Below are 12923 nucleotides of genomic sequence, written 5' to 3'. Positions count from 1 at the left end.
TCCAGGTTAAGAAGACAACTGAAGCTACTTTACAGACAATACAAGATATGGTCACCATTGAGGACTACGACGTTTCTGAATGTTTCCAGCACAGTCGTTCAACAGAGTCTGTGAAGTCAACAGTTTCTGAGACCTACTTGAGCAAGCCTAGCATTGCGAAGAGAAGAGCGAACCAGCAGGAGACGGAACAGTTCTATTTCATGGTGTGTTGCCTGCTTTCCATGTGATACGCTCTCCCCAACCCCAACGTTCTTGAAATGTAGATAGCACTTCTTCAGATGCGAAATGCATTGATCTGTGTCTTTGCAGAAATTCAGAGAGTATCTGGAGGGAAGTAATCTCATCACAAAGCTCCAAGCAAAGCATGATTTACTGCAGCGAACACTTGGAGAAGGTAAATGAATCGGAATAAACCTCAGAATAAATCTTCTAAAATATTTACAATGCGTATATTTAAACCCATGGTTCAGATGTAGCCAGAAGCCATGATTTTAAGCTATGTGAATGATCATGAGGCTCACATACTCCCTGCCCCTCTTCCTCTTTAGCAAATATGGGAAAGAGATTGAATGCATCCGCTTCCTTTTTTTAAACTAACGACAGGTCCCCATGATATCTAAACTCAGGAAACGATGACTTGTTTAAACTATGGTTAGTATAAACAAGCCAGAATCAAATGATGGTTTCAGAACCTGGCTTGTCCTAAAACCATAGTAGATTAATCACAGAATCTATACTTCTGTTAGGAAATATTCTGGTTCCTTTTCCAGTAAACAAAAGCAAAGCAAAATATAAAACCTCAGACAGAGACCTGAAAGCCTGTTTATTTTATGTACTGGATTGTCTCAATTTGGCTTGTATTTTTGGTGGGTTGGGGGAGTACATGGCATTGTTAAAAAACAAACGAAACAAAAAACCCCAGGCAGGGTGAATAGAACAGAAAATGGAGAAATCTTTCTTTGGCAGAATTAGACAGCCCACTGTGCAAGGTCATATGTGACCTATTTTGTGTGCGAAACATTCTAAATTATAACTCCTAAGAGTCTGGGTATCTCTGTCTCTTAATAGCATTACCTTGCATCTTCTGCTGCCGAATTTATTAACTACTTCCCTGTAGGCTGAAATAGTGCCTCATTATGAACAGAATGCATTATAAACTTTCTATGCACCAGCATGGTATTATCAGTTTGTTCATTATATTATTGAGAAAATGTGCCTTGCATTTTAAAACGTGCTCCTTGTAGAGTAATTCTTGTAACAGTGGGATTTCCTGTATTATCATGAATCACAGAATATCTCTCTTTCATACTTTTCAGTGGGATTAATAATCAGGCTGTTGCAGGCTTGCAAAAACAAGTTTATAAATATCTGCTACCCACAGAATGTAATACGCGCCTACCTATATTTTCTGCCCTCTGCATAGTCATATCCTCTGGCTTTCTCCGTAGCAGAGCTCAGGATCAGGCTGTAAGAATCACAAATATATATTAGCAGCTTTTAAGGCCATCCCCTTTGCTTGGTTCTGTGCTTTATTTTCCTCTCCCACCCCCTTGCAGATAATACCGCGCTTTTGAGAAAGTGGTGACATTTCCCTTTATATGAAATCATAAATGTTATGAAACTGGCTGGATAGTTGTTTCTGAGCCCAATTAGCAACTTTGCACGCTAATGGAAGCCTTTATTTCAAAAGTGGGTCGAGTTGAGTTTTAGTGCAACTAGAACCATCCCATCCCTCAAAAGCACAGATAGGTTTCTGTTTTCATAACACATGTTTTCATAACACACCGTTTCATAACACATGTGCTAAACTTTTTCTGGCAGAAACTGCAGCAAATGCAAGAGTGAAAATTGATACTTTAAATGTTCTGCCACCCACATGCCTTGATTGTGCTTGTTGAGAATAATATAGAACTAGCATCTGTTTGGTAAAGGAGAATGCATTGAACTACATATCTGTTTTATGCATGTGTGATTGAACTTCCTGTCCTAGGGGCAAGCCAACATTTTCTTCTGCTGTGCATCCTCCATTTGTTTCATGAGTGGTAGTGCTGCGGAACTGCTGTGCTGCGGCCCCTGAAATGCATGAAGGAGCATAGTAACCGTGTTGGGCAGATGTGCACCAGGTGTTTATATTACGCAATATGCAGTTATGCATTCTTATGCAGCACACATTTAAATATTTGCTCTCATAACTATATCTACATCTAAGGACGATGCATTTTTAAACTCTACGGCCTTTGGCAATATGCCTTCCAGCCTTGCCAGCCCTTTCTTTTTATGTAAACTTTGACGAGCTCATTAAAATATGCAAGCCTTCAAGATTGCTTGAAATTTTGTTCCGTTTTACTTGCAAGCAAGCAAGCAAACAAACAAACTCTTTACTCCCATAAGACAGAAGCTTTAGTACAGCAGCTTCACATACCGGCTTTGCTTTTCGAACATTTTAACGCTGGAAGTGGGAAAACAGTTCCCTTGGCATGCAAGTATAACTCTTGCGCAGTTAAAAATAATTGAAGATTGAAGAGGAACTAGATGGTATATGTATAGTTTCATAGAAAATCCACTTTTAGTTCCATTCGTTTTCAGGTTATTGTTCCCTTATCTTTTAGGTCATAGAGCAGAATATATGACTACAAGGTAAGACAATGAAACTTTTTTACGTGGTTTGTATTACAAAAAGCTGTAATGATAATAACGTTCACAAGCAGGGGAAATAAATGTTGTGGATGATGAGTGCAATGTTGTTCCATACGTTTTTAAAAAATAAATTTGCACTATTAATGTTAGCAGCTTTGTTGCATTCTTGTTACACCCACCATGAATATTAATATGCAAATCTTATTGAATTCCTTAACATCCTCTCAGATTTTGTGCCAGTGTGGTGTAGTGGTTAAGAGTGGTAGTCTCGTAATCTGGTGAACCGGGTACGTGTCTCCGCTCCTCCACATGCAGCTGCTGGGTGACCTTGGGCCAGTCACACTTCTCTGAAGCCTCTCAGCCCACAGAGTGTTTGTTGTGGGGGAGGAAGGGAAAGGAGAATGTTAGCCGCTTTGAGAATCCTTCGGGTAGTGATAAAGCGGGATATCAAATCCAAACTCTTCTTCTCTTCTTTGTTACTATTTATCTTTTGCTTAATAAATATATTCCCTTCTCTCAGACCACAAAGTCTTCCGTCTAAATCTCAGAAATGCAATTTGTTTAATGGCGATTTGGGATCGTTGACCTTGCTCCCTGAGCAACTCATTTCAACACCTTGCCATAATGGCCAAGGTCTGTTATACTATGCTGAGGCAGAGATGTCCTGGGGGTCTTATTTCCTAGCTGCTCAGTATAATGCTTCTTGGAGTCAGGACAGATATACCCACAATATATACACAGTTATGAAGGAATGCCAGAATTCTGAGGATGATTAGCATTTTCAGTCTATTAAAAGAAGGTAAAAAATTTTTGTCGGTATGCAACATTTTCTGATTAACGTGTTGCTCAGATTGACTCAAAAGACTATGTTACAACATGCTGGTTTGGAAAACCCAATGCTTGTATTGTTTTCAGTAATTCCTTATGCTACTTAAAGTACTGTTCTGTTTATTTTTTGACTGCTGTATTTACGTCTTCATCCTGTGTTTCCCCCCCTGTTCTGATAACGCTTATAGCCGAGGGCGAAGGAACTCCCACACAAGGCATCAGGTATAAGTCTATTAAATCGAACATTTACCATCTCTTGATTATTGGGGACTGTCTGCATTAAGAAATGAGAGGGGCATGTCACACTTTCCTGGTGTTTTTCTAGTGGGTCTCTAAATTAGAGAAATTAGCTATCCCTAATGTCTTGATGGAATCCACTTTATGCAATAAAAGGTGAAACCTCCCAGATCCATAGTACCTCTTTTGCAGGTGTGCAGGAAGTTGACAGATGCAGGCTGGCTTTTGTTACAATTTCCTAAATGCCAGATCTGCCTACCTGTCCTCCCAGCACAGCACAGTAACTTGCTTTTTAAACCCAGTAAAGACTTACAAGCAGCTTGTAGTAACACATAAAGCACTGCTACTTAGAATAAGCAAACAAAGGCCATGCTTTGTATATGGATCTTCTCGCAGTTTATAAAATAAGCTATATATTTTTCATCATACATCATTCACAGCTGCGATTGGATCCAGGGTATGCATTTACTATGTGCTTTCTGGCCCATGTGTTCTTTTTATCCCTTTGTCATGGCAGCATGATGGACAAATGGGAGGTCATCTTTCCGAATAATATGGGATCCTTTTGAAATAAAGGCATACCCTGTTGAACTTTTAAGATCCATTGCTCTCAGTAGGTGCTGAACTTGACCGTAGCCGTTCTTCCAATCAGCTTTGTGGCTCATCAGCATGCCACATACACCTGTCATTCACACAGGGACTGTACTGATTTCTTAACCAACTAATGCTAGTCCAAACAAGCTGGCAGGATCAGAAGGCATCATGCAAAAACTTGTGATGGCAACTCCAAAGTAGTTTGCTCCTTCCTAGTGTCACTTCTCTTATTTCCAGTTTGGTTCTATTTATCTGCTAGTTGTAGCACCTGGAAGTGTCTGTAGTAAAGGAAATGAGCCTGTGTTCATTAATTACTCTGAGTGATTTGGCCTCTGTTTACAAAGACCCTAGGATTAATGTGCAGGGCTTCTTTTCACCCAGAGATTCATTGTCTGCTCCCTTTGGGGTCTGTACAAGGTACAGGCACTCTATAAACATGCTAGCCATCAGAATCATATAATTGGAAGAGATCCTGAGGGTCATCTAGTCCAACCCCCTGCAATGCAGGAATTTCAACTAAAGCATAGACGGAAGCATAACAGCAGGCATATGACTAGTCTCTAATACCCAGGAGGTAAAATTATCCTGGCCTTCTTGTACTAAAGTCAAAATCCAAACATTGTAAAAAACATTAGGAGACAATGGATGCGAAAACTATTAATCAGAAAAAGAGAGAGGATAATTGCTTTCCCCCATAGAGCTAGTGACAGAACACAGATATGCCTTCAGAATACTAACTATGTAGTTTTCATAGCAGCGGCAGGAGAACAGCTGTAGTAATACTCTGACAAATTGAGGCCAAATTATGTCTGGGCAGACCCTCCTGCATCTTGTTTGCTTCTTTGCTTGGATAACAAAATCGGCTGTGGGAAGCTGAAATTTGGGGTGAACTCATAGTGATTGGGGAAGGGGGTGGTGCTTAGTACTTCCTTAAAAAAGCACACCGGGCTTTCCAGGGGTGGTGGAAAAACCCCAGGGATCACCCGTGAGAACATTTTTCTCATTAACAAAATGGTAAATGCATTATTTCGGTTCATGTCATCCCATAGTAACCTTGAGTAATGGATTCCTTCTTGTAGTTATTTCCTGTAAAGGGACTGAAAAAATCTATGACAGCTTTTGTGATTGCATTGAATTAGGTAAATGTGAAATTTTAGCAAACCATTTCATAATGCCATGGAAATGCATTTAACGATGCATTCATTTTAATCTTGAAATTTCTTACTGCAAACAGTACCCTTGGGGTTGCTTTACATTCCTTGCATATTTCAGCTTTGCAAAGGTGAATGTGGTTTATAGAAGTTTCCTCCCTCCCTCCCTCCCTCTCTCTATATATGCATTTATTAATTTTGTAAAACTATACCATTGCTGTTGATTTCCCTTGAATAGCTTAATGAAGATGCTTTTAGGGCTGCAAGGATGTTGAAGCGAGGGCAGCCCTAGGCTACAGGGGCCCAGTGGCCAAAGCAGTTGCTTAATTAATTACGAGTAAATTTTTCTGTTATTATTTATTTGGGCCATATGTCATAGCAGTATAGCATCATCATAAATTATACTAAGGCATAAAACTAATACAAGGCATAAGGCACTACATTTGTAATCTAATACATAGGATGAGTTCAAGTGTAATAACCTAATAAACTATGGTTCACAGTCGTACCTTGGATCCAGAATGCCTTAGCATTCGGACATTTTGGCTCCCGAAAACCGCAACCCTGGAAGTGAGTATTCTGACTTGTGAACGTTCTTTGGAACCCGAACGTCCGATGGGGCTTCAGCAGCTTCTGGTTGGTGGCAGGAGCTTCCTGCAGCCAATCAGAAGCCACGCTTTGGTTTCCGAATGTTTTGGAAGTCGAATAGACTTCCAGAACGGATTCCGTTCGACTTCCAAGGTACGACTGTATTAGGCTGAGTGGTGCCGCTGTGGGTTAAACCACAGAGCCTAGGACTTGCCGATCAGAAGGTCGGTGGTTCGAATCCCCACGACGGGGTGAACTCCCATTGTTCGGTCCCTGCTCCTGCCAGCCTAGCAGTTCAAAAGCACGTCAAAGTGCAAGTAGATAAATAGGTACCGCTCCGGCGGAAGGTAAATGGCGTTTCCATGCGCTGCTCTGGTTCGCCAGAAGCGGCTTAGTCATGCTGGCCACATGACCCATGACACTGGTTCCCTTGGCCAATAAAGTGAGATGAGCGCCGCAACCCCAGAGTCTGCCACGACTGGACCTAATGGTCAGGGGTCCCTTTACTAGTGCCTACATACTCTTCATCTTTGAAGATTCCATACATCTTTCTTGCTCCTGGTTTTATATTCTGATTAATAAACAGGGGTCAAGCCACAGTTTCCCAGCTCAGGTGTAACAGGAAACTGTGGTCCTTAAACTGTGGTTTAAGAAACCCTAGAAATACACAAGCAAAAGAAGAAAGAAAAAGGAGGGCACAGAAGCACATTAATTCTTGGTAAGATTTATTAGATCAAGGTTGTTACATCTGAACTGGAGTTCTGAAAAAGATGCTGACAACTCTTCATGCTCCCAAGTCAGGATTCTCTATTTTCAATTTGGTTTCCTTGTCAGTGTTAGCAAAGAGTCCAGTTTTTTTAAGGTACTTGCTATCACATTTGGTCAGCTGCCTTCAAGAAAAACATACAGAATGCATACTTATAAAGGCTGTGCATTACTTTCTGCTCCTGACAAACTGAGGAAGATAATTCAGTTTGGAAATATTTTATTTTTTTAAGATAAAGCCTTTGATTCTCAAATGCATTACTGGAACGAGTATGGTTCTAGTGAGGTTTGTGTTTACAGATCATTATGAGTTTGAGGCTGATTCCTAATAGTGATAATTCCTATTTGCAGAGATAATCTCTTATATTATTTGTGGTATATTTTGGGTGATTTTTCTTCCTTCATAGGACTCCGGGCAAGTAATTCCCCTCATTGTAGAAAGCTGCATCCGGTTTATCAACTTGTATGGTGAGTTCCAAAATTCAATTTTACTTAATCCTAGTTGTTGTTTCTTCAGAATATTGTGCTTATTAATAATTATGCTTTTTTCTGATGTTGAAGTCACTTTCTAATTACAGCTAGGGAGGTCGTAAAGCTTTAATCCAGCATTAAGGAGGCTCACAGTATGGCAGTGTGAGGAGCTCTAGAATAAAGCCTAGTGTGGAACAACACATTCATAAAACAACAGGGACAGTGAGGCTGTGGAAAGGCAGCAAAAATAATGGAAGTATGAATGGAATGTACACAATATAATGGCAGAAGCGAAGAATGGGCAGGGAAAAAGTGTCAGGAGCAAGCTAAGAGAGGAGGTTGGGAGAGAGGAGGAGGGTACGGCTGCAGTCCTAACTCCACATCTGAATTCAATAGGACTTACTTCTCAGTAGACATGGTGAGAATTGTGGCATTAGAAGTCAGAATTGTGTCTCAAAATGGTGTAAACTGCTTTAAAAAAAAACAAACAAGAAACAAAACAGATTATATGTCTAATAAATCAGTAACAAGTCAGTATTTCCTCCTTATTTGAAATAACTTGGTACCCAATTTAATGACGCATATTTCTTTCTTGCTCTTGTTTTTCAGGTCTCCAGCACCAGGGCATTTTCAGAGTATCTGGCTCCCAGGTGGAAGTCAATGATATTAAAAATTCATTTGAGAGAGGTAATTATATTTTCTGCCATGCATACATAATTGTATTTTGTTCCATTTCGGTAACATGAGAGCCAGAGTTCTAAACCTTTTAACCACACAGAAATGCTTCCGTTCCTTGAAACTTAATCGTTAATGCACACAGTGGTGTGTCCTGATAAGCAAATATGTCGGACGGCGGCCCGTTTGACAGATTCTGCATCTCTGTCCTTGTGTGGGGCTGTTTCAGCAATACAGATGCTGTAATACCTTAGGGTAACGTGCAGATTACTGCAGAAGGACTGTAAGCAATTCATGGGTGCAACACATTCAGGTGGCAGCAGTTTAGTGTACTGGTTCAGCAGATCCAAAGCCAGCCATGGGCAAGGTATGGACTTTCTCTTAATGTCTTTCACACTCTGCTTAGGACTAGGGTTAAGTCCCACAAAGGGGCTTTCCAGACATGACTTTTACTAGAATAAAAAATGATCCCATTCATAAATTCAGCATATGGTACACTCTTCCTAGGACTTAGCTAGAACCTTTCCAGCTTTTCAGGAACAAGGAGCTTTCAACAATAGCGAGAAGGGCTTCAGGAATTTTATCTCCCATATGTATGCATACTGAAATGATAATATCGATTGTGAAAGTCAACATGGAAATTTAAGTGTGTGACCACATCAGGATTTGAACCTCTGGGCTCCAGCAATTATCTTAGATACTGATAGAACTGTGAAAGTTACTTAAAAGTATAATAACTTGTGCCCTCTTTGGGGATATGGCTGCCCACATTTTAATTTACAGCCAGACACTTACAGATTGTTTTTTCATTCAAGTAGATCCATGGAGAAAAGTCAGTCCTTTAAATAAAATGAGTGGGGTGGGGGGATCAGTTCAGGTCTCCAAATCAGGAGTACACAAGAATTAAATCATGCTGAAACACTTATTTGTGGATTGTTTTTGCGCAACCATTTTTTTAAATTAATGAATTTGGCTAAGCCCTCCTTATTATTAAGGGTTATATGAAATGAAGTTGTCCCACTTGCACAAGGACTTCCCACTTTTTCAGTGGACTTAAACTGCCTCTCCTTCCTCTCTCCATTCCCCAAATCTTTCTTCAGATTCCCCAAATAGATTCAGGAAATATGCAGCAAGAAGGAGGGGTGGCTTCCATCGTGCAAGTGGAAGTCCTTGTACATTTTAAATTATTACTATGTCATGTGAGCAGCCAAAGACTTTAGTAATAATTGCTTCCAGTACCTTACATGTTAAGTGGCATGGGTAAATCTCTGTAAAATTGTCACCCACAAAACCTTACTTGTGTTGTAGCTTCCATGCCACTTCTTTCCTACGCAGTTCTTCTTTTGCACATTAATATTAATACCACTTTATTCTTTTCACTTCTAGCTACTCTCTCCTTTCATGCACGTATGCCTCTTTTTCACTGCTGAAGCTTCAGGTCATGCACTTAAGGCAGCTACTTTCCCCCCCCCCCCAGCCAAAGCAAGTGACCGCCTTCATTTCTCATTCGAACAGTTCCCACTGAAACATTCCGTGTTAAAAGAATCATTAGGAAAGAGATCAGGGACGCGGGTGGCGCTGTGGGTTAAACCACAGAGCCTAGCACTTGCTGATCAGAAGGTCGGTGGTTCGAATCTCCACGACAGGGTGAGCTCCCATTGCTCGGTCCCTGCTCCTGTCAACCTAGCAGTTTGAAAGCACGCCAAAGTGCAAGTAGATAAATAGATACCACTCCAGCGGGAAGGTAAACAGCGTTTCCGTGTGCTCCTCTGGTTCACCAGAAGCGGCTTAGTCATGCTAGCTACATGACCCGGAAGCTGTACGCCAGCTCCCTCGGCCAATAAAGTGCGATGAGCGTCGCAACCTCAGAGTCTGTCATGACTGGACCTAATGGTCAGGGGTCCCTTTACCTTAGGAAAGAGATCAGAAACAAAACTGCTCGTGTCGTAGCATTGCGACCACTCTTGGAGAAACTATGCGCAATTCCTGTTGCCTCGCCTCAAAAATATTGTAGAGCTCGAAAAGATACAGAAAAGGAGCAATAAAAAAGATCGAGGGAGTGGAGGAGCTTACATGTTTTTATTTATTTAATCGAACAAAACTTTAGATGTTTACTCTAATGAAACGCATATGCAGCTTTTACCATGAAATAAAACCGCTATGTGGTTTGCAGGTAATCCAAAATATACGTTGACTCTAAATTGTCAATAAAAAACAAAATTAAAATACGAAGAAACAGCGGTTTAAAAATATACATAATAGACTGAAATTACAGGTTAAAATACCATATTTTTTGCACCATAACACTCACTTTTTTCCTCCTAGAAAGTAAGGGGAAATGTCTGTGCGTGTTATGGAGGGAATGCCTATGGGTGGCATGCCTATGGATTTTCCTCCTCTAAAAACTACGTGCGTGTTATGGTCGGGTGCGTGTTATAGAGCGAAAAATACGGTACTTGTCAACTTTATTTACATATAAAGAATACACATAAGGCACCTACCTAAGTACCTATGAGGAAATATTACAGCGTTTGTCGCTTTAAAAAAAAAATAATCTAGGTATTAAATCAATATAAATTGTTGACTTTCTCAAATATCAGCTGCAGTGAAGTGCTAAGCATCTTGCTTTAGTTTTTAAAGCTAACTAAACTGAAAACAGTTACCCAACCAACAACCTTTCAACTACTAGCACCCCCCTTTTAAACACATTTTACGGTCTGAAATCTCGATCTTTTCCACTGAGGGATGGCATTTAGAATCCATTTTTCTCATCACAATACACAGCAGTCCGCATGTTCTTGAAATCTCTTTAATTACTTTTTTCGGCGCTAAGAAAGATGTGCACCTTGAAGACATCTATATTTGCTTGGTATGTGACTTGACTGAACAAATGGTTGCAAAGACTTACTTGATGCATTCTGCAATCCTCAGACCATTTTTCTCAAGTTTATTAGATCTTTATTTCAGTGGGACTAGTTTTGAGTAGGTGCATTAGACCATAAATAGACCATATGGATTGAGTATTGCATCTCTGACCCAATAAACTTTTATTCTCAGCTGATGACTCAAGGCATGCCTAGCCTATGCAATTAAGAGGAATGTTTAATTTACTCTCTTACATTCACTTTAATCGAAGATTGGACTTAACTAAACCAGTTATTATTTATTTAATACAGCTCATGATCCGACTAGGTAGTAAAATGCTGTTCAGCTAGAATGCCTATATTAAGTATTTAACTTGATTTATTTTTGCAGGTGAAAATCCTTTGGCAGATGACCAAAGTAATCATGACATTAACTCAGTTGCTGGAGTACTGAAGCTCTATTTCCGAGGGCTGGAGAACCCTGTCTTTCCTAAGGAAAGATTTAATGATCTTATTTCTTGTGTCAGTAAGTTAAATTTGTTTTAACAGCTTGTAAAGTTACTTACTAATAAATGCACTAGCACCTCAGATGTCCCGCCAACCAATTTCTGTAAGACAGTTTGCTATCCTCTGCAGTTAATATATGTGCATTCATACATATTTCTGAATCTGCTCTCAATGTACCGTTGACATCATTGTAGCAGGCACACCGCCTTTCCAGAACACAGGAGGTATAGTGAAATTCAGTGCTGCCCTGCTACAAACGTTTTGTCTGTGCAACTTTTTCTGCTTGCCCAATGGAAAAATTTTCCCTCCTCTCCCCCTGCATGCATCCTGACTCCCCCACAAGCCAATGGAGGGCATGTGAGGGGAGGAACTGGACCAGATTTAAGGTGAATAAATCATCTTAACAGGCTTGTAAGTGACCATAGCCAAGGTGTTTGAGAATCCTATGTACCTGCAGAAAAAGGGAATGGCGGTTCCTTTGAGTGACAAGATGTTCAGGTCAGAAGGAAAGCAGAGTTTACTCCCCCAGTTTAGACTTATTCCGGATATGGGCAAAATACGCTAAAGAGTTTAATTGGCCATTTGCTATCAGCTTGATGAGATCTGCAATATTACAGTGGTACCTCGGGTTACATGCGCTAAAGGTTACATATGCTTCAGGTTACAGACTCCACTAACCCAGAAATAGTACCTCGGGTTAAGAACTTTGCTTCAGGATGAGAACAGAAATCGGGCTCCGGCGGCGTGGCGGCAGCAGGAGGCCCCATTAGCTAAAGTGGTGCTTCAGGTTAAGAACAGTTTCAGATTAAGAACGGACCTCCAGAACGAATTAAGTACGTAACCAGAGGTACCACTGTAGTAGGAAATGTTAGAAATGATGCCCTAGAAATGAGCCAGTGTGGTGTAGTGGTTAAGAGCGGTAGATTCGTAATCTGGGGAGCCGGGTTCGCTTCTCCGCTCCTCCACATGCAGCTGCTGGGTGACCTTGGGCTAGTCACACTTCTCTGAAGTCTCTCAGCCCCACTCACCTCACAGAGTGTTTGTTGTGGGGGAGGAAGGGAAAGGAGAATGTTAGCCGCTTTGAGACTCCTTAGGGTAGTGATAAAGTGGGATATCAAATCCAAACTCTTCTTCTTCATAGTGCTGTATACTGTACCGTCACATAGCCAATGATTTTACTTGTATGTTGTCTACTTGTATGTTGCAGGAATAGAAAATCTCTATGAGAGAGCTCTTCACATACGAAAACTCCTCCTGACTTTGCCCAGATCAGTCCTTATAGTGCTAAGATATCTTTTTGCTTTCCTCAATCAGTAAGTACATTAACTTCCGATCAGAAGCACTCTATTGATCTTTAATTCTCCTTCATTTTAACAGAGGAGAATATTTCAGTTGGCAGCAAAGCCATGATTTCCAAACAAACTGGAATAATTTTTACCCTGAACTGAGAGATCTCACTGTAATAGGAATGACTTGAATGCAGCAGTTGTGCAAATGTAAAATGAACTGCCCAAAATATTTGCATAATTGACGAGAATAATAATAATAATTATTTGAAGCTTCAGTTGTAATAAACACTCAAGTTATCCTCAACAGCTGCTTTAGG

The 12923-nt window shown here is 40.5% G+C and overlaps 1 protein-coding gene and 1 long non-coding RNA gene across 4 annotated transcripts in view; one reads left to right on the top strand and one right to left on the bottom strand.

Moving 5' to 3' along the window:
- LOC308486086 overlaps positions 1–12923 on the bottom strand; it is a 47804-nt gene that overhangs the window by 10013 nt on the left and 24868 nt on the right. Inside the window, exon 2 of the long non-coding RNA XR_013990934.1 lies at positions 1400–1465. This is a non-coding gene — a long non-coding RNA (uncharacterized lncRNA). The remainder of the gene's footprint in view (positions 1–1399; positions 1466–12923) is intronic.
- SRGAP1 (SLIT-ROBO Rho GTPase activating protein 1) overlaps positions 1–12923 on the top strand; it is a 114182-nt gene that overhangs the window by 87627 nt on the left and 13632 nt on the right. For all 3 annotated transcript variants that reach the window (XM_081022309.1, XM_081022308.1, XM_081022310.1), the window contains 8 exons: positions 6–203; positions 310–394; positions 2610–2637; positions 3654–3687; positions 7208–7268; positions 7881–7958; positions 11202–11336; positions 12525–12630. In XM_081022309.1, coding sequence (XP_080878435.1) covers positions 6–203; positions 310–394; positions 2610–2637; positions 3654–3687; positions 7208–7268; positions 7881–7958; positions 11202–11336; positions 12525–12630 — 725 coding nt within the window. The remainder of the gene's footprint in view (positions 1–5; positions 204–309; positions 395–2609; positions 2638–3653; positions 3688–7207; positions 7269–7880; positions 7959–11201; positions 11337–12524; positions 12631–12923) is intronic.

This window comes from Podarcis pityusensis (genome assembly GCF_964106645.2).
Source record: "Podarcis pityusensis genome assembly, chromosome: 10".
Taxonomy (NCBI): domain Eukaryota; kingdom Metazoa; phylum Chordata; class Lepidosauria; order Squamata; family Lacertidae; genus Podarcis; species Podarcis pityusensis.
The sequence above is the reverse complement of the archived record's forward strand: the minus strand, read 5'-3'. Positions and strand labels throughout refer to the sequence as shown.